This window comes from Spodoptera frugiperda, chromosome 14, assembly GCF_023101765.2.
Source record: "Spodoptera frugiperda isolate SF20-4 chromosome 14, AGI-APGP_CSIRO_Sfru_2.0, whole genome shotgun sequence".
Classification (NCBI taxonomy): domain Eukaryota; kingdom Metazoa; phylum Arthropoda; class Insecta; order Lepidoptera; family Noctuidae; genus Spodoptera; species Spodoptera frugiperda.
In genome coordinates, this window is record NC_064225.1 from 1,938,274 (window position 1) to 1,960,236 (window position 21,963).

General features: G+C 37.9%; 2 protein-coding genes across 2 annotated transcripts in view; one reads left to right on the forward strand and one right to left on the reverse strand.

Annotated features, from left to right (window-relative positions):
- Positions 1 to 955: 955 nt before the first annotated feature.
- The window catches only part of LOC118279310 (structural maintenance of chromosomes protein 5), a 34,491-nt gene continuing 13,483 nt past the window's right edge, over positions 956 to 21,963 (reverse strand). Inside the window, exons 14-20 of the mRNA XM_050698283.1 lie at positions 14,011 to 14,094; positions 13,123 to 13,344; positions 12,356 to 12,465; positions 10,262 to 10,379; positions 8,811 to 8,968; positions 6,884 to 7,001; positions 956 to 6,018 (exon numbers count right to left, since the gene is read on the reverse strand). Of these exons, the coding sequence (XP_050554240.1) occupies positions 5,887 to 6,018; positions 6,884 to 7,001; positions 8,811 to 8,968; positions 10,262 to 10,379; positions 12,356 to 12,465; positions 13,123 to 13,344; positions 14,011 to 14,094 (942 nt within the window). The 3' untranslated portion in view covers positions 956 to 5,886. The remainder of the gene's footprint in view (positions 6,019 to 6,883; positions 7,002 to 8,810; positions 8,969 to 10,261; positions 10,380 to 12,355; positions 12,466 to 13,122; positions 13,345 to 14,010; positions 14,095 to 21,963) is intronic.
- Positions 18,259 to 21,633, forward strand: LOC126911377 (facilitated trehalose transporter Tret1-like). The gene is made up of 3 exons (XM_050698298.1): positions 18,259 to 18,609; positions 19,001 to 19,136; positions 19,664 to 21,633. Exons 1-3 carry the CDS (start codon positions 18,583 to 18,585, stop codon positions 20,938 to 20,940), a joined length of 1,440 nt encoding a protein of 479 aa, XP_050554255.1. The 5' UTR covers positions 18,259 to 18,582; the 3' UTR covers positions 20,941 to 21,633.

Here is a 21,963-nt window from a genome sequence, read left to right on the forward strand (position 1 = left end):
TTTCTTTGTAATTTGTATAAAAAGCATTAATAAGTACATAATTTAACTGTGGGAGAGTCATGCTTCGGCACGAATGGGTCGGTTCTATTCTATACTACGGCCTCAGAGAAAACCGACGTGAAACATTTGCGTTGTGTGAGTGAGGTTACCGGAGGCCCAATTACTCCCTTTCCCAATCTTCCAATCCCCGATTCCCTAACAACCCTTAAATTACTAACCCCCAAAAGGCCGGTAACGCACTTTTAACGCCTCTAGTGTTTAGGGTGTCCACGCGCGGCGGCGATTGCTTACCATCAGGTGATCCGTCTTCTTGTTTACCGGCTCATATCATAAAAAAAGTACAAGTAAGTAATACGTATTCAATAAGTTACTAACCAATTTGTTTTATGTTAAAGCAACTTTATGTAAGCTATTATGGCAACTACATTCCTAAATTGTATTTCAATTTTGTATTACTTTTTTTAATTTAGTTAACGTTGTAATGAAGCTAGTTTTTTTGTATTATTTTGTAACAACTTACCTCTAGAATATAATTGTATGTCTCGATTCAGAATTTGTTCCCAATTTTGTACATTATAGTACTTATAGTACAAGTTTGCTTTATGTTGAACGAAAACGAAACGAGAGTGCGTTCGGCGCTCAGTACCTCTACCATGAGCTTGAAACAATAGTATTTGTCGATAGTTTTGTATATCGAATTTTAGTTCCACAGGTGACCGGTAGAGGCTCTGTAAAATTTGCCATACAATAAAATAAATGTCACCGCTAGAGACTATCGACAAATACTATTGCTTCATACTCATGGTAGAGGTACTGATTGGCCGGCGCGAATGAACCAACCAATCAGAACGCCGAACGCGCTCTCGTTTCGTTTTCGTTCAACGTAAAGCTAACTCGTACTAAGGATACAGAATAAAACATGGTGCTTACAATTAATAAATAAAACCACGTTAAGTTACTAAAAAAAAATATTTATTTACAATAACACATTGTTTTTGAATAATCAAATAAAGCTCATATTTATGGCGACAATTTTGGTTTTTTTTTTACCTTCGTGTGATCATTGCGTAGTAAGTAGTACAATATTTTTTTTTTAATTAGTTTTGATGGACATTTTGTGAGACAAAATCACTTGTTTTTAATATCATTTTTACATTTCACTGGTTTATTTCAAAGGACAATGTCAAATATATAATCAAATAAATCAACAATGAACATTGTGGGTTTACAAAGCGCGCAATAAAATCAACCTTACGCTAATTGCTTTTAAGGTAGTATTTTCTCTGAACAGTAAATGATATTGATAAAAAAATCACTACAATCTGTGTATACCTTATGCTAGTTGTTTTTAAGGTTCTATTTTCATTGTACCAGTAAATGGTACATTACATTCAGAGCTGATAAAATAACACTACATTCTGTGAATGACTAAATAAATAAATTATGTTACCGTAAAATCGGGTTTGTTTGACCCTAGTGGGTAATTTCGACCAAAACTTTTAGACCAATGAAAAACTAATATACGCTTTGTTCTAGATTCCTATTGGTTATATATAGTATTTGGATCAAAGTTACCCGTGAGTGAAAATAACCTGGACTTACTCGGTAACCATTTAAACGGTGGGTTGAGAGAATACAGTAAATTGTGTTCTAAGGTACTGCAATTAAAGACTATAATTCCTTAAACATAAGGAATAAAATCTGTTAGAAAATATTGTGTTTTCTATAACTGTTAAAATTATCGTTCGGTATAGTTTTAATTCAAGTTTTACGCTACGAAATGCATGTTGCTTAGAAAAATCTACATACAATTCTAAACTCTACTCCCGTAGACACAAAGGTGGGTTTGGTATAAGAGTAAATATCTATCTTTACTATGTAATATTGAACTATTGGTACTATAAGAACTATAAAATGCATATTGTAGAAAATGTTTGAGAATTATATTTTAAATCTTACAAGCAATTTTAGACTCTACTACAATTGGAAAAGGGTATGATAAGACTGCAAAATGGATTTTTTTACAATACCAAATACTTATTAAGGACCTTATTACTATAGTAATAAAAGTGAAAATCGTATTAATGCTACGGTAAAAGTTATTTTACAATATTATCATCTATATTTTTATTGCTGACTTATTTTTTCGATATAAAAATAGTGTATTCGAAAATTTACACTATTTCTGGAAGCAATAAGGTCTACTATACAATGTTGCATTGCATCTCAATATAAATACTAAGACTACAGTATAAAAGTGCACTAACACTAACATAGAAAATACTAAAATACGCTAAAGATCTTACAAAATATAATATAATCGACCTTAGAATGTACCTTTTCTAAATTATCAAGAACTGGTAACCAACAACAGATCTATTTGATCAGATTTTTTTAAGGGGGGACAATCATCCAATGACTACTCCCCGCCTTGGGCGAGGCAGCAGGGAGTGTCAGACTCTTACTGACTAAAAACCACCACGTTCCTACTCCTGCTTAAGCATAAAAACAAATGAAGCATAAAATAGGTCGTGGTGCCCCGGAGGCCTGAAAATGCCTGATATTTTTTTTTGGTGTAACCCGGTAAACGAGCTGACGGATCACCTCATGGTAAGTTATCGCCGCCGTCCATGGACACCCGAAACATCAGAGGCATTTCAAGTGCGTTGCCGGCCTTTTGAGGATTAGGAATTTAAGGTTTGTTGGGGGATCGGGGATTGGGGATTGAGTAATTGGGCATCCGGTAACTTCACTCACACAACGCAAGCGTTGTTTCACGTCAATTTTCGGTGAAGCCGTGGTATCACTCCGGTCGAGCCGGCCCATTCATACCGAAGCATGGCTCTCCCACACTTAGGCTGTTTATCAGTATATTATACAAACAAGTACTCGGGACTTTTGCGACGGTTGTTTATTAGTGATACGTTATCTAGTTAAAGTTAGTTGATCGAAATTGTTTAATGAATAAATAAATAAATTTAAATTATCTTATGCAAAGTAAGGTACATGTCCCTTATTTTAATTACTCTACAATTTAATTTGGATTACGTCATAGTTAGAGGTTGTTACTACTAGTTTCGAGTTACAAATGGGACTTGAAAGTAGTAAATTAGGAATATGTGCCTTATTTAGCAGAGATTTAAGGTTGCATTTGCTTTGAGAGTTCAAATTACAGTACGCTCTTCAATTCGGTGCTAGTATAAATTAATCTTTGCAGCTTTATAATACGCAAGCGACTTTAATCCTTAAGGCCATTACCTAAGGTCGATTATACAAATTAGTATACAACACAGATAGATATCACTTTAATTTGTTTTATACATTCAATGTATATTAGAATACTACAGTTTAATGTTTTATTTACATTATAACAAATAATAAATAGTTCGTTTTGTCCACAAACTCGTAGTAATGTTGTCTCTTTCTTTCTTTCTTTTGAAATTAGAAAGAGATAAAAGTATTTTTTTACGTTAAACCGACGAACCCTGTTTATTCTCCAAAGGGCTGAGTACATAAAGTACATATTGAATGCCAAAACATATTGGTTTTATTTACATCGCTGTAGAATGGAATAGTAGCGAATATTTGTAATGAAATTTTCATTTATGTCAATTGTAGGAGAACGTTATACTAAGTGTCTCCGTATGATCATCGATCATTCTGACTGTGTCTACTATGAACCATGATAGACAGTAGACAATTTGAACAAATAATACTAAAAAACTATATAAAAGAGGGCTCACATTATAACAAATCTAATTTTTACCAGTTTTCATATATGTGTATACTTACGTAACGTAACGTCACGCCTTTTTATCCCCGAAGGGGTAGGCAAAGGTGCACATTACGGCACGTAATGCCGCTATACAATGTATACCCACTTTTCACTATTTGTGTTAAAAGTTCCATTCCCATGTGTGGAGTGAGCCTACTGCCATTTACTGGACACAATTCCAGACTCTTCCAGACTTCTGAGAAATTTTCGAAAAACCGAAAAAAGCCCAGTAATTCTTTGCCCGACCCGGGAATCGAACCCGAGACCCCTTATCCGGCAGTCGCACTTGCGACCACTCGACCAACGAGGCAGTATGATTCTCGGTCGTAATTTAAATTTTTAGACATTTCAGCCAATTAACATGATGAGTTCATAATACGAGCAGTGGACAAACAAACTAACACAATAACCCTAGAACATCTATCACATCGATGCCATAAAAAAAACAAAATGGATAACATCCAAAATTACATTAATTTTGATCTTATTATAGTCAACGTCTTTAACTGGTCAAATGTACATTTCACGGAGACACGCTTTTCCATACGAAGAAAATATTTTCATTTAGTTTTTTATCATTTGGAGTCAAAATAGCCATGGATCCTACATGGGCTATGCAAATTTTGTCGACAAAGACATTGCTCATTGGCTAGTTAATTCTTCACGTGACCAAACCAGACCAGACTGGCTATTTCTTCGGTCAGAAAGTTAGTATTGCCTTTCATATAGGGATAGGTTGGCAAACGAGCAGACGGATCACTTGATGGTAAGCAATTCGCGCCGCACATGGTCACTCGAAACACTAGAGTATTTACTGATACGTTACAAATACGTTGCCGGGCTTTTGGGGGATTGGAGTTGGAGAAGGGGGGGGGGTCTGGACCTTAATAGGTACACGGTTCCCAGAAGCTAACAGTCTTCTGGGAAAGTTCCCCAATTTGTTCCCCAAACAGCAACACCAACAAGTGCTAAGATCCGCCACACTTTGGACCAAAGATAAAACTACATTTAACCAGTTAAAACTGTTAACTTTAACAATAACTAATCAATACATTACAATTACAATTAAAAATATAAAAAAAATCACTACAATCTACTTTGTACTGACACATGGTGATATTTTACATAGCCGTAAGTAGAACCTCAACCGTAGGCAGGGTATTGTTTATACATTGTACTTGACAATGATTACTTGATACGGTCGCAAACTAGAAATGTTTGAGATACGTAGGCACCAAAAATGTATATAGGGTGCCTAGTAATTAGTGAACTATATTTGAACACGTGATTTAACGAGACAAAATTTAACGCGCGCGTGCCCGCGACGAATGAGTATACAAAAACAGTTTTTTGGGAAAGTTGTTTGTAATCATGAGTACAATCACGTGTTTAAATATCGTTCACTAATTATTACCAGTCACTCATATAACAATAATGTTTGACGAAGAATTCGACTAGTTTCAAGCCAATATAAAGGCTCATGTTCATAGTTGTCCAGCGTGTGTAAGTCGAAAAACATAATAATGAATTTAGTACGTCTCACGTAAGTTACAATAATAAAATCAAATACATGGACACAATCCTATTTTAGATGATTCCTTGATATTAATAGTCCTTTATAACCCAAATTAGTTATAAAGTAGTTGACGTAAAGAGATTAACACCAACCTTTCACCAGTTATGTTATAAGATCCATGTAATAATCCTATTGTACCATTAGGCACAATAGTTTAAAAGTTTTACAAACCCCAGTTAGTCTGGAAATCGAACCCAAGACAGTCCATATTTAAAACTTACGCCTTTAAAGGAATCTAAAAGACTGACATACGGACTTACTTAAATTTTTATTATAATTACAAAATTCCTTTTTTTAGTATAATCAATATTATAAAACAAATTATTTTTAAAATCACTGCAAAACCCTGGTAGGGCCAAAAAGAGTGAGATCACATAAAAAAATATCATCCATTCACAAAAATATAAAATTTGGTCTTACTGATTTAAAACGCCAGTGGCGACATCTAGAGAGAGCGAAAATTCACAGCGAACTACGAGTAAGACAAACAAATTAAGACTTTGTAAGTACATGTAATAAGGTTTATAAAAGTATGTCAGGACATTCTGTATTGTAGGGCTCTCTGTAAGAAAGTGTCGTGGTTCCAATTGTTGTAGTGAATAATTTTCCGCCCGTTCATTATCGTGTGGACCATTATTTTTTCGTTGTAGTTTAGATTTGCTAGTAGCTGTAAGAAAAATGGAAGTGTTTGGTTAGGACAAGTTGTATTATGTTTAGTTTTTCGGGTAAGTACGGGTGTATAATAAAGTAAATTAGTTTATGCCTTTCATTCTTCGAATCTCAAATTTAATAATACTTCATGTTGAATTACTAAATTTGAAATCCAGTGTTTTTACATTTTTTCAAACGTTGTTCGGCACTAGGATTTTCTCCTGTATCAGGGGTGCGTTTACAAACACTATTTCACATACACATGACACCTAGACCCGAAACAACAATTTGTGGATCTCACAAAGAGTTGCTCCGTGCGGGAATCGAACCCGCTACCCGTTGCACGGCAGCCAGTTGCCCAGCCACCGCGCCAATCGTGCAGTCAAGGTTATGAACCTTATATTATTTAAGGCACAATTCTAAGCTGTGCAATAGAATACTGAGAAATAAAAAATCTGATCCGAAAATGTAACCTGATTTTTCAAGTGTAAACTCGCCTTTTTTATTTAAACAGTCTGTGTGTACTTTACCCTTTTAAATACCTTTTTGAAAGTTTATAATTTTTTTATGAATAAGTAAACAATTTCTTTTCTGAACTCAGTAAAAGTATTATGACTGCACAATTGGTGCGGTGGCTGGGCAACTGGCTGCCGCGCAACGGGTAGCGGGTTCGATTCCCGCACGGAGCAACTCTTTGTGTAATCCACAAATTGTTGTTTCGGGTCTGGGTGTCATGTGTATGTGAACTTGTATGTTTGTAAACGCACCTACGACACAGGAGAAAATCCTAGTGTGGGGCAACGTTTGAAAAAAAAAAAGAAAAAAAAGAATTATTTTTCTAGCATAATAAGATACTGGTATTAATAAAATTGTTCCCTTACCTTAGGCGTCAACAAGAAGTATTGTGCGTTGTCACATTCCGTGGTCACCTTGACGAGCAACTCGAACATTTTCCGCTCGTTTATAGGGTCCATGCCTTGGTTTATCTCGTCCACGCATCTACGAAGAAAAATTGTGGTTAAAATTAAGGTGAAAGGGGGGTTTGTTACTTAATCTTTCTTTGCTACAATCTAGTCGGTCAGACTACTTATTTAGCAAAAATAAATCTTAAACTCGGACTGCCTCATTGGTCGAGTGGTCGCAAGTGCGACTGCCGAACAAGAGGTCTCGGGTTCGATTCCCGGATCGGGCAAAGTAGTACTGGACTTTTTTCGGTGTTTCGCAAATTTCTCAGTAGTAGCACGGAGTCTGGAATTATGCTCAGTATGTGGTAATAGGCTCACCCCCTAGTACATGAGATTTATAACATTACATGCCGTAATGTGCACCTCTGCCTACCCCTTCGGGGGTAAAAAGAGTGACTTTGATCTAAATCTTAACCTTTAAAGGGCAGAGTTGGTAAATTTGATGTTTGTTAAACCTTCTAAAAATTTTAACATTTATTTAAGAAATAATTATCCTTCCGCATTATCACAGCGTCTCAGCTAATGCATAATGTATTAACATCAATATTTTTAATGGATTACTTAAGAGCGGTGACACGATGTAATTTTGCAAAATCATAAGTGGTGTTTCAATCATCAGAATAGGGTAGATGACTAATTTTTATTTTAATGTCCGTCTTGTAGATTATTTTAAAACATTAGACACGTATTTTTTCTTACAAATACTTTCAACGTCACTTCTATGTACGTTCATATACTTAGAAAGGACGTAGTTAGCTCTCACTCCTATACTTTGATTAGTTTTACTATATGTATTGTTTTCTTATTCGACAAAATAAAAAATACGTGTCTGATAAATGTTTAGTTACCTAACTGACGGACTAATTACATTTTTAATTTTCATGCCCCGTCATCATCCTTATTGTTAACTTTGGGTTGAGGATAATGACATCGTTATTTTTTATTAAATTGATTCAATGAACTCGGGTTCCAGTGTGAGAATATATTACAATAAAGAAATAAAAATATTATTATTATAAAAAATGTTTAAAGGGAACGACTTTTATACTAAAACCTGCTTCTGAGTGTAACAAACACTTTTCTAAAAACCACATTAAAATCAGTACAGTCAATCGCGAGATAATCGCAGACAAACATACAGGTCAAACATTTTTTAAGTCGGTTAATAAATGATAAATAATCTCTTAAATACTTAGTTCACAACGTTGTCGACATGTAGAATGTGGATTCGGCTATCATTGTGCCGATAGTAGTTAATACCCAACAGCCTCGACAACCACCTTAGGAGGCTGGGGTTGGGCGGATGGATCAAGGGCCTGATGCAGAAGGCAGTACTCCTTGAAACGGCACGTATTGTGAGGAGGTTTCTGTCTCTAGAGCCCTAACCACCGGTAGCTTGGACCATGCTCCCGCTACCGGTCGGCCCCATTTTTATATTATTAGATGTTGTAATTTTAGAGGATTTTAAATAAATATATGGAAAAACTAGCAAGCCCGGCGAACTCCGTTTCGCCACCAATGATTTTCTCTGCTTTCTTGCTTTTCTCTTGATTTTTTCTGAATTTTCTTTGCTATAAATAAACTTCACGGAGCCATGCAACACCGTGGAAATCGGTTCTTGCGTTCGGGAGTTATAGCGTCAGGATGGAAAACCTGACTTATTTTTATATTATGGATAACAATCTCTCAAGATATGTACCTAAACGGCACGGTGGAGAGTGCCCGCTCCCCGCCGGACTGTGAGTATATGTACCTGAAGGGCACGGTGGAGAGCCGCTGCAGCGCCATGAGGTAGAGCGCGGTGGAGAGTGCCCGCTCCCCGCCGGACTGTGAGTATATGTACCTGAAGGGCACGGTGGAGAGCCGCTGCAGCGCCATGAGGTAGAGCGCGGTGGAGAGTGCCCGCTCCCCGCCGGACTGCGTGTGGCGCGTCAGTTGCTGCAGTTGCTCCGACTCGCGGAACCGGACCAGGATCGAGATGCCGTACTTGTCGTAGTCCTCCTGGGGCACGGAATGAAGCTAGTCAACACATTTATTCGAACAAGTTTAAGTGTGGGAGAGCCATGCTTCGGCACGAATGGGCCGGCTCGACCGGAGTGATACCACAGCCTCGCAGAAAACCGACGTGAAACAACGCTTGCGTTTGTTTCGTTGTGTGAGTGAGGTTACCGGAGGCCCAATTCCCCCCTTTCCAATCTTCCCCATCCCCATTCCCGAACAACAACCCTTAAATTCCTAACCCCCAAAAAGCCGGCAACGCACTTGTAACGCCTCTGGTGTTTCAAGTGTCCATGGGCTGCGGCGATTGCTTACCATCAGGTAATACGTGTGCTCGATTACCGGCGAGTTTCATAAAAAAACAGTTCTGTGTATCTTATACGTAATACATATTAATATACCTGACCCAGCAAACTTCGTAACGCCTCAAACATTATTTTCTCCCCTTTTAAACCTTCCCTGGACTTCTACAAATAATTCAAGACCAAAATTTGCCAAATCGGGCCAGCCGTTCTCGAGTTTTAGCGAGACAAACGAACAGCAATTGATTTTTATTTGTATAGATGTTTATAAATACATTTTTGTGTAAAATTACAAGTAGTACTTGTCCACAGAAACATAATACAACTAAATATTTCAACGAAAACCGAAAATAACAAAATTAAAATTTCCAAACAAAATAAATAAACAAATTAATCAAGTATTCAATTCTGTGGGATCAGCTTCATGTTCCTTGATCACGGAAGAGCAGTTATGATGTAGGTTGTCTAGGAATGTTACGGACATGTGACGCGGCTGTTATAATGCCGTATTTGTACAGTGTTCAAATTAGCTCAAACAGAATACTGGACTTTTTAGCGTAACTACTGAGCCTATTTCGCTCATTTTTCGTATATTGTCAGCCAAAATGATAACAAATATCTAGTTTAATTAATTTTTTTTATTCGATAAAAGCAATGCTTGACTACAATCCCATCTGATGGTAAGTAGTGATGTAATCGTTGATGGTGAGGCGCACTAGTTTCTTAAGAGCCTATTCACTCTAGACTTGAAGACACCCACATTGTAATCCGATGGAAAAACCGCAGCAGGCAGATTGTTCCAAATTAAGTCATAAGAGGTTTCCCTATACGGTATATTCGTTATGACATACAAACAGACTAAAACAAAATTAAAGCGTACATCACATAAGGAAGAATTAAGCCCTTTCATTGGCTTAAGCTGTAAAATTATGTATGTTTTTTATAATAAATAAACATATAAATAAATAATCACATTGTTATGAACATAACTTACATCATCGCCGGCTTTCTCGAGTTTGATTTCGCCGGCGCAGCCGAGTTTCGCGAACATATCGCCAAAACTCTTGTCGATATCGCGAAGCAAATTCTCCAAGGGCGGCAACCATGCTTTCCTTTGAAAATAAAATACATTTTTAACATATAAAGAAAATTCAGACAAAACAGTTGCGAAACGGAGTTCGCTGGGTTTGCTAGTCTATTATATCCCATCAAAAACATCCTGTAAAAAACCCAAGTCTCGCAGCTCAGTCTTTCTACCGTCAAAAGTTGTGAGATCCATGTAATACCAAGTCGGTTAATCTATTTAGTGTCTACTTGAAGGACCTTCTGTCTTAAGTTATTACATAAGTTATTATCATGCCAATATTAAAAATATTTAACGTTTTAAACAAATAGATCGACTTGGACATCGCTTGATTTGATTATTAGTATGTATCACACTACACAGCACGACGGGCCAGCGACCAACAGGAACGAGAGTTTCAATCGCGTGAGGCGCGAGAGACTAAAGAATCTAATATAATATTGTAATACTCATTTTGTTTTCATGCGATGTCCAAGTCGATCTATTTGTTTAAAACGTTAAATATTTTTAATATTGGCATGATAATAACTTATGTAATAACTTAAGACAGAAGGTCCTTCAAGTAGACACTAAATAGATTAACCGACTTGGTATTACATGGATCTCACAACTTTTGACGGTAGAAAGACTGAGCTGCGAGACTTGGGTTTTTTACAGGATGTTTTTGATGGGATCTCACTTCTTTTTGTAGAGCCTTTCTTTTTGATACCATCTACTTCTAACGAATTTTGTTAAAGGTCTTATGATATTTTCTTATTTTTATATGTAGTCTTCCTCTTTTTCTTTTCCGGTACTACTTCTTGAGCTTCAGCCAGTTTTTCTCAAAAAAGCCCACTAACCACCACCAACCACCAACTGCATAAATAACTTTGTAATCCCATATATTTATATGGGATTACAAAGTTATTGATGCAGTTGGTGTATTTGGAAAACTGGACCGAAATTACAAAATATTTAAGTTTTCCCATGATTAAGACACTAAACTCTATATGTATTCCAAATATGAAGCTTCTAAGTCTGCTAGAAGTGCCTTGGACTTTTGATGATCGGTGAGTCAGTGAGTGACAAAATTTAGAAACTTTAACAAGTTGTCATTCTTAAACAACTGGTTCAAATTGACTGAAATTTTAAATATTCCGTGTTTATACAATGCCGGATTAGTTACTGAAGATTCAGGTTTCTTGCTTTATCCACAACCGAATTATAGGGGGTCGAAAAAGGCCCGAATTGCTTCGAGAAAAGGATGGTACGGCCGTGCCGCTTTTTTGCTCGACTTCGCCGGGGGCACTGCCGTGCCCCCAGATAAAAATAAGTCGGGTTTTCCTTCCTGACCGTATAACTCCAGAACGCACGAACCGATTTTCACTGGTTTTGCTATGAGTTACGAGTCTCTTCAACGCACTTATGTGTTACTAGCTACTTCCGCGCGGTTTCACCCGCTCTGCTCAGCTCCTATTTGTCATAGCGTGATGTTTTATAGCTTATAGCCTTCCTCGATAAATGAGCTATCCAACAGAAAAAGAATTATTCAATTCGGACCATTAGTTCCGGAGATTAGCGCGTTCAAACAAAAAACTATTCAGCTTTACAATATCACATATTAGTATAGATTTCAGACCATAATCTACACCTGTTTCAAATTTCATCCCGATACCTTCAGCTCTTTTGACGTGATTTTATTGTAACTTTTGTGAGACATACTAAATTAATTATTATGATCGGCTTACTCACGTAAATGTTTGACGAGGAACTCGACTAGTTTCAAGCCATGCTAGAGGCTTATATTCATGAGCAGCATTCCGCGACACACGAAACTAGTCGAGTTCCTCGTCAAACATTTACGTGAGTAAGCCGATCATAATAATTAACCTTTTGACGTGATTGAGTAACAAACATACACACAAACTTTTGCATTTATAATATTAGTAAGATTGGAATACAAATTAATTAAATTACTTTATAAAATTCACATTTTACAAAAGAAACAAACACGTCTGTACTTACTTGATAGAATTCATCTTAGCCTCGAGCGTTTTCGTCACATTACTGGAGTCCATATCCTCAGACCTTAGCCTGTCTATCATTCTTTCTCGCTCTTCGTATTCTTTTATTACCTGCACAAAGATTTTGTTGAATAAAGGGATAGGCAGAGGAGATCAGATATTTAATTTAATATTCACTTTAATACAACTTTTTTTTAAACGCCCCACACTAGGATTTTCTCCTGTATAGTGGGTGCGTTTACAAACATACATATGACACCAAGACCCGAAACAACAATTTGTGGATCACACAAACAACAATTGTGCGGAAAGAACAATTAGCGGGAATCGAACTCGCTACACATTGTAGGATCAGCTAGTTGCCCAGCCACCGCACCAACCGTGCATTCTATTAACATTAACTTTATCACTGCCTCGTAGGCCGAGTGGTTGCAAGTGCGACTGCCGGGTAAGGGGTCTCGGGTTCGATTCCCGGGTCGGGTGAAGTATCAATGGCCTTTTTTTTCGGTTTTTCGAAAATTTCTCAGTAGTAGCACGGAGTCTGGAAATGTGCCTGGTATATGGCAATAGGCTCACCACCTATTACATGGGACTTACAACATAAATTGTGAAATGTGGGTGTACATTGGCATATTTGGCATTATGTGCCATAATGTGCACCTCTGCCTACCCCTTCGGGGATAAAAGGCGTGACGTTATAAAAAAAAAACTTTATCATAAATTTTCAAATCCCCTTTTAAGCCCCGCCCCTTTATGTCTACCACTCACCTGTTCATCGCCTTTGTCCATAAAGTCGACTTTGGTCTGCAGCTCGTAGCAATGTTCCTGCAGCTTCGCCAGATCGCTCGGTAAGTCCGCAAACTCCTTCTTGTATGGAAAATCTTTATCTTCTGGTAATTTGTTGTTGCAACTCTTTTTGGCGTCTTGTAACTTCTCTTTCGCATCCGATTTGGCTCTGGTCAGTTGATTCTCTATGTTTTCTAGGGTTGCCTGTTAAAAAGAATGGTTTGTTTTTTGTATTCTTTTTTTTTTTTTTTGAAAAACGTTGCCCCACATTAGGATTTTCTCCTGTGTCGTGGGTGCGTTTACAAACATACAAGTTCACATACACTCAGACATCACACTCAGACTCAGAACAACAATTTGTGGATCACACAAAGAGTTGTTCCGTGCGGGAATCAAACCCGCAACACGTTGCACGGCAGCCAGTTGCCCAGCCACCGCACCAACCGGGGTTAATGGTAGTTATGTCGAGTATAATTGTCTGGATGAGCATAGTTATTTATTTACAAAGAGTTTGTGTTTTATCCGATTCGGTAGTCGAACTAAAGACCTCTTACGTGTTCTCGTGAGTTTCTTGTGACATTTAGAGCAGACGGGTCACCTGATGGTAAGCAATCGCCGTCGCTCATGGACACTTGAAACACCAGAGGCGTTATAAGTGCGTTGCCGGCCTTTTGAGGGTTAGAAATTTAAGGCTTGTTGGGGAATCAGGGATTGGGAAGATTGAGAAGGGGGTAATTGGGCCTCCGGTAACCTCACTTACACAGCGAAACACAACGCAAGCGTTGTTTCACGTCGGTTTTCTGTGAGGCCGTGGTGTCACTCCAGTGGAGCCGGCCCATTCGTGCCGAAGCATGGCTCTCCCACACTTACCTGAACATTTCTCAATTCCGTCTTCAACAGTCTCAATTCGTTTTCTTGGTCGACTATCCCGTTTCTACTGATGTCCAGTTTTGTCTGAAACAATAAAACATTATCTATACTAATATTATAAAGCTGAAGAGTTTGTTTGTTTGTTTGAACGCGCTAATCTCAGAAACTGCTGGTCCGATTTGTATAATTCTTTTTGTGTTGAATAGTGCATTTATCGAGGAAGGCTATAGGCTATAAAACATCATGCTATGACTAATAGGAGCCAAGCAGAGCGGGTGAAACCGCGCGGAAGTAGCTAGTGTATTTATATTACGACTTTATACCGACTTCAAAAAAGGAGGAGGTATTAAGTTCGGATGTTAATTTTTTAAGGGGTGAAAATCATCCAATGTCTTCTCCCGTCTTTGGTGAGGCGAGAGGCAGTGTCAGACTCTTGCTGACTAAAAACCACCCCGTTCCTACTCCTTTTTTTCGAGCCGAAGCCCCGGCAACCCACTAGGTAGTCCGCAGCCGCCTGTCATACGGAAAAATGTGGTCCAGTTATTTGTTTAAGTAAAGTTTCTACACAATATAACCAAGAAGGTATGTATGATGATTGATTTACTGTCAATTTTAATGTGAAAACAAATATCTCTCGTTGATTGAATTACTTGAAAATATGTATTGAAAATTTGTTCGAAAAATTAAATAATTTTATTTTAGTCGGTAATAAAATATTGCAATTCTCAAAGACTCTGAACAGGTTTTTCCTTAATTAGTGTGTTTTCTATAGTTGTTTTAATGTATAGATAATAACAACACTTTATCACACCGTTTACAAAAACATACCTATTCTACACAATTAAAGGTTTGGACAAAAACAATTGTATTTTATTACTCAATTAGCTTCTGTCCGCGGTTTCCCCACGCTCCCGTGGAACAATAAAAAACCCGACTGCATATAAATTAAATAATTTCATAATCAATACACAAAAAATAATAATCTTATGCGAAACCTAATTGAGTGCAACAGTCGGGACCCATATTGAATGATTTTAGTCTAGTTTATTTAATGGGTCCCGACTGTTGCACTCAATTATGTTTTTATGCAGTCGGGTTTTTTAATTTTTTTAATTTATTATTTTTATTTAACTCTTTTTAGTTAGTTATAATACGGCTATGTGTTTCTCAAGATTTCACCCGCGACACGAAACGACAGTTCAGAAACCAATCGCGTCGCGTAGTACCTATACGAGTATTTAGTTTGGATAATAAAGAACCTAATTGCACATAGTATTTTTTTTCTATATGTCAGTGATATACCATTTTGGAATCCTCATGATGAGCTCTTTAATTTGATACCCATATTGTAGCAAATAATTTTTTTTTATTTTTTTTTACTTCTCTCTAGGGCGCCTCACGGCCGCCATGTTGGTTTTTGTTTTACGTCACAGACTCCGTGCTACCGCTGAGAAATTTTCGAAAATCCATACATAAAAACGCGCGAAAAACATGAATAAAGTTATTTTTTTTTATAACACGCCTTTAATCCCCGAATGGGCAGAGGAATGGCACGTAAAGCCACTATGTACACCCACTTTTCAGAATTTATGTTGTAAGTCCCATGTAATAGGTGGTGAGCCTTGCCATGGCCCATTTCCAGACTCCGTGCTACCGCTGAGAAATTTTCGAAAATCCGAAAAAAGCCCAGTAATACTTCGCCCGACCCGGGAATCGAACCCGAGACCCCTTGCCTGGTAGTCGCACTTGCAACCACTCGGCCAACGAGGCAGTCCAATGTGTTATTCCAGCCCATAATCTCTATCCTTGTTCCAAATTTCATCCTTACCTAGTCAGCTGTTTTGACGTAATTGAGTAACAAACATACAAAGAAACTTTGTTTTAAAATATTAGTAAGATTACAAGACATTTATTGGTATACGGAGCTGCGGACAACCTGGCGTGTTATCAGGGCTCCCGGTTCCAAGAGCAGGAGTAGGAACGGGGTGGTTTTTAGTCAGTAAGAGTCTGACACTCCCTCTCGCCTCGCCCAAGGCGGGAGAAGTCATTGTCATACAATCGAATTGTACAGTTAAATCGTTAGGTGTGTAGAGTAAACAGCGGAACCAAGAATTGTATTGTGAATCTGATTGAAAAAGAGTAACCTATGGAGTTCCTTACTCGTTCTTCTCCATAGGAATCTACACTTTGGAACGAGCAAATAGGTAGCTTCACTAGAGGACTGACCGACAGACAGACGTTATTAATATTATTATATTTGCTTTGACGTTCAAAAGTGCCTTCCTGGTCTATTTGAAATAAATGATTTTGACTTTAACTTTGACTTTGAACGGTAGGTTATGTGTGCGTGCACAGGACGCTCGCTTCTCATGCAACTGAGAAACGGTTAAGGAAAATATCGTGAGGAAACCTGGGCTCATAATTTCTAATTATAAGTTTGAAATCGCCAACGCATTAAACAAGCACGGTGATGATTAATGCTCAAACCTCTTTGTGAGAAGAGGCCTTTGTTCAGCAGTGGCCACTCACAGGCTACTGATGTGATTAATTTTGGTGGCGTATTTAGGCTAAAACTTATGTAAGGATTGTAGTAGATAGTGCTTACCCCTGTTTATATGCTTGGCTCCTATTGGTCATAGCGTGATGTTTTATAGCCTAATAGCCTTCCTTGATAAATGCACTATCCAACACAAAAATAATCATTCAAATCGGACCAGTAGTTCCGGAGATTAGCGCGTTCAAACAAACTAACTCTTCAGCTTTATAATATTAGTATAGATTTCTTGAGACATAGACTAATTATTATGTTTTTCAGCTTAATCACGTAATTGTTTGACGAGAAATTTGACTATTTTCTAGCCATGCTAAAGGTTTATATTTATGAGCAGCATTTCGCGCTGCTACTCAAGACTAGTCGAGTTCCTCATCAAAATAATTACGTGACTAAGTCGAAAAACATAATAATTAATTCAGTGCTTACCCCTATTAAAAAAATGACGTCAGTTTATGTAATAACCATAATAATAAATACTTCATGAGAAATGAAAAATAAAAAGCTTGTACTTAATGCACATTTTTTATGCATCTCAAAAAAAAATAAGTAGGTACATAATCCGAAAAAACCAATAACTGATACCAAAACCGGTACTTTTGGGAGGGACCGATAATTTTGCAACATCATTTAGGTCGCGTTCATACAAACACCAAGTAATCAGTAAATTTTTGAAGAATATTTTCTTAATAGTCAAAGTCAAAGTCAAAATAATTAATTTCAATTAGACCAGGAAGGCACTTTTGAACGTCAAGGCAAATATAATAATATTAATAACGTCTGTCTGTCGGTCAGTCCTCTAGTGAAGCTATTTGTTCGTTCCAAAGTGTATATTCCTATGGAGAAGAACGAGCAAAAAATAACTATTACTACTTAATAAATATTAAGTTCTTTGATTTTTATGTTTATATTTTGTTAAGGTTCCTATGAGGGTGACATAATCACTGTGTGATTAAACCCTCCAATTTATTTAATAAAGATTAAAAAAAATATCCTAGAAAAGAATAGGAGAAGATTTTTGTCATTTCGATTTGTAAGTACTATCTAAATCCCTAGGGACATCGGAAACTCGGGGGCTCTGTAACTAGTTTATTATTAGACCCGGTGCCACTAAATAAATGGTATTTCGGGCCACTCTTGTTTGAGGGGTGAAAATCACCCAATGACTTCTCCCGTCTTGTGCGAGGCGAGAGGGAGTGTCAGACTCTTACTGACTAAAAACCACCCCGTTCCTACTTCTACTTTTCTAGCCGGAGCCACGGCAAACTCGCTAGGTAGTCCGCAGCTCCGGATCAGCCCTAGTGACCCCACTGGGGTGGTTTTAGTGAGGTGCGGATCCCACACTCCTAATCTTTTTCCCAAATACCTAGGAGTATTTTGAAACTTCCCTACCATCATCACCAAAAAATTATCCTATAAAATGTATCTAAACCTTCGAAAATATCTTCGACCCGAGAATCGATGTCAAACAACTTACTCAGCAATACACACATGGGAATATTCAACCAGCAAGGCAAACATCTGCCTGCAAAAAGACTGCCTCGTTGACCGAGTGGTTGCAAGTGCGACTGCTAGGCAAGGGGTCTCGGGTTCGATTCCCGGGTCGGGCGAAGTATTACTGGGCTTTTTTCGGTTTTTCGAAAAATTTCTCAGTGGTAGCACGGAGTCTGAAAATCTGCCCAGTATATGGCGATAGGCTCACCACCTATTGCATGGGACTTACAACATAAATTGTGAAATGTGGGTGTACATTGCATTATGTGCCATAATGTGCACCTCTGCCTACCCCTTCGGGGATTAAAGGCGTGACGTTATAAAAAAAAATAACAAGGCAAACATGTGAACGAAACTTTACATTAAGTTCAAAACACGGCATGTCATTCATTCACTGGGGCCTTTAAAAACGGTACCCAGTTGCGTCACATAATTACATGAAGATGGACTGAAGAGCAGTGAGGTTTTATTGGAAACGAAGTGTTCGTGTCTTATGGAATACTGTTATACTACACAATATAATTATCATGAATATACCACCGTTGGTCAGGCAGGTAAGCTATTTATGTTATATCTACTAGTTTTTTTTTATGGAATAAGCCGGTAAACGAGCAGATGGGTCACCTGATGGTAAGCAATCGCCACTGCCCATGGACACTTGAAACACCAGAGGTGTTACAAGTGCGTTGCCGGCCTTTTGGGGGTTAGGAATTTAAGGGTTGTTTGGGAATCGGGAATTTGGAAGTTTGGGAAGGGGGTAATTGGGCCTCCGGTAACCTCACTCACACAACAAAGCACAACGCAAGCGTTTCACGTCGGTTTTCTGTGACGCCGCAGTATCTGTCTATTCGAGCCGAAGCATAACTCCCACACTTAAAAATGTTCAGCAGTGATCTTACGGCTAATATGATGATAAGAATAACAATCTCCTCTATATATTTCCAGTTCATAGTAGCGGGCTCCTGTCATTTAGCAGCGTTGACGGTGGGCGGAGTGGTGTCATACCCGGGGGTACTACTACAGCAGTTGCGGTCCAATGATACTATCATACATCTCGATCTGGATAAGGGATCGTGGATCGGTGAGACCCTTTTACATTACAGTGAAACTTGGTTAAGTGGGACCTGGATAAGTGAGAAACCTCCACAAATGGAACTCATACTGAGGTCCCTACGCATTGGCACTGAATTACCTCTATTAGTGGGACAAACAACCCTCTATATCTGGGATTCGTTCTTTCGATTTATCATCTTAGTTACCTCTATAACTGAGGCAGCAAGTGAATTTTAATGCATAAACCTCAGTAACTGAGACATCATTTTGTTTGTTGATTTACTTATTCTTATTCATTTATAATGTGCACATAACACATTGTTTTATTTAAGAATCACACCTCTTTATGTGAAATAACCCGTATGTTCACCTCCATTAATGGAACCCTCTGTAAATGAGACAAATGTTTATTTATACCTGGTTATCTGAGACACTGGGTTAGTGAAGTATATTTTGTATTTCTCAGTCAAGCCAATGTAAATTGTTTATGAGAAATAAATGTCTTAAACCGTATAACCATTAACACCGAATTTATAATACAATCTATTGTTTCAGGCTCAGTGCACGGCCTAGCAGGGATTCCGAGCTTCCTAATGCCATTCCTCATGCAGTGCCAAGGACGAAAATTCACATTCCTACTCAGCTGCATATTGATAAATATAGGATGGGCCTTCACATATGCCGCAAAGAATCTCATAACTTTAATCATCGGAGAATGCTTCCACGGGCTTGGAGGCCATAGTCTACTAACGGTCAGCTTTTTAAGCATGTCTGAAATGATCCAACCGAAATATAGGAACATTTGTTTGTTACTCTACGGCACAAGTCAAGCGTTCGGGATGTCTTTTGTCGGCATCATTGGAAGATATCTGCATTGGAAAACCGCTGGTATAGTTATGAGCTGTCCAATTATGCTAGCTCTGATTTTGGGGCTGTTTTGGCCTGAGTCCCCGTCTTGGTTGGCTTTTAAAGGGAGATTTGAGGAGTGTGAGGATGTTTTTAAACGTTTAAGAGGTACGGATAAAGAGTCTTTGAGGGAATTGAATGCTTTAATCCACGCTCACAAGGAGAACTTCGATTCAAGACCGCCTAAAGGAGAATGGATGAAGATACTTCGACATACATTCGTTAGTAAGGACTTTTACAAACCATCGTTTCATACTTTGATTTTAGTTAGTATATTTTACTGGACGGGCGGGGCGGCTGTCATAATATATTCAAGCGATATTACACTTAAACTCACTAGCAATAAGAACGATCATATAAAATTTATAATCGACCTCACATTCTTTATAGGCTTCAGTATAACGACGATTCTCACAAGATTCTTTAGTAGCAAGAAGGTTTTATTATTCAGTATGTTTGGGAGTTTCATTGCAATGTCTTTGATGACGGTGGTAGCGTATTTGCAAAGTGTAGATATGATACCAAAGGACTCAATGTTAGGGGCTTATTTCATGGTATGTTATATGGTAGTTTTTAGTATGGGTTCAAACGGTATAGGGTTTACAATAGCTACGGAATTAATGCCTGTAAAGCACAGAGGGATAGGAGGCTGTATATTTGTACTATGCACTTGTATCTTTCACTCATCTTCGCTAAAATCCTTCCCATATTTATGTGTTTATATAAATTTATGGGGGGCGTTCTTATTATATGCTATTTATTTGGTGATTTCGGGAGTTATTGTGTATGTCTGTGTGCCCGATACAAGGAATAGGACTTTGCAAGAAATCGAAGAGTTTTATCAGAATGGTGGTTATAAAGAGAAAAGGTTGGTTTGTGCTGATTTGAGTGCGCGGCAAAGGTTTTTAAAGGATAACGGATTGTAGGATAAAATTTATGTCGAGGTGGCCCGGAGGTTTAAGACGCCCGCTTCTCATGCATGAAAGTGCTGGTTCGAAAACTACCTACAAAGAAGTACAAATGTGACTTTATCCAACTTATATGTACTTTCTAAAATTATTTACACGTCACTGACAAATGGTAAAGTAACCTGGGCTTATCTCTTATAATATAAAAATAAGTCGGGTTTTCCTTCCTGACGCTATAACTCCAGAACGTACGAACCGATTTGCAGGGTTTTGCATTCGTTGGAAAGGCCTCGGGCTCCGTGAGGCATATATAAGAAAAATTCAAGAGACTCATAAATTCAAGGGAAAATAGGGAAAATCATTAATGGTGAAACGGAGTTCGCCGGGTTTGCTAGTTATTTCTAATTATAAGTTTGAAATTGGCAAACCCGCATTGTGCATGTGTGGTGATTAATGCTCAAACCTTTTCCGTGTGAGAAGTTGCCTTTGGTCAGCACTGGCCACTTATAGGCTGTTTATTTGTAATGCAAACCTTCTACATGTGAGAAAAGGCCTTTGGTCAGCTGTGGCTGGCTGGCTGTTGATGTGTGATGTGAGGATATAATGTAAAGCTGATATGTACTTGTATGTTTCTTTTTTTATACATTTTACTTTTATAAATAATACATAAATCTATTGTAAATGAAGAAATAAATTAGTTCTCACTTACAACATATTTCTATTGTCTTTTTGTACCAACACTAGCTTCTCCTGCTCGGCTCCTATTGATCGTAGCGTGATGTTTTATAGCTTATAGCCTTCCTCTATAAATGGACTATTCAGCACAAATTATAGTTTTTTTGATACTGTACATTTTAAACAGCGATCTCCAACCCGATCGCCAAGCATGGAGATTGTAGAAAACCTTTATTTTTTCCCATACCGAGCAGCGACGTTTTCTGATAACCCTGTACCTTTTAAACAGCGATCTCCAACCCGATCGCCAAGCGTGGAGATTATAGAAAAACCTTTATTTTTATATACCAGGCAGCAGCATTCTCA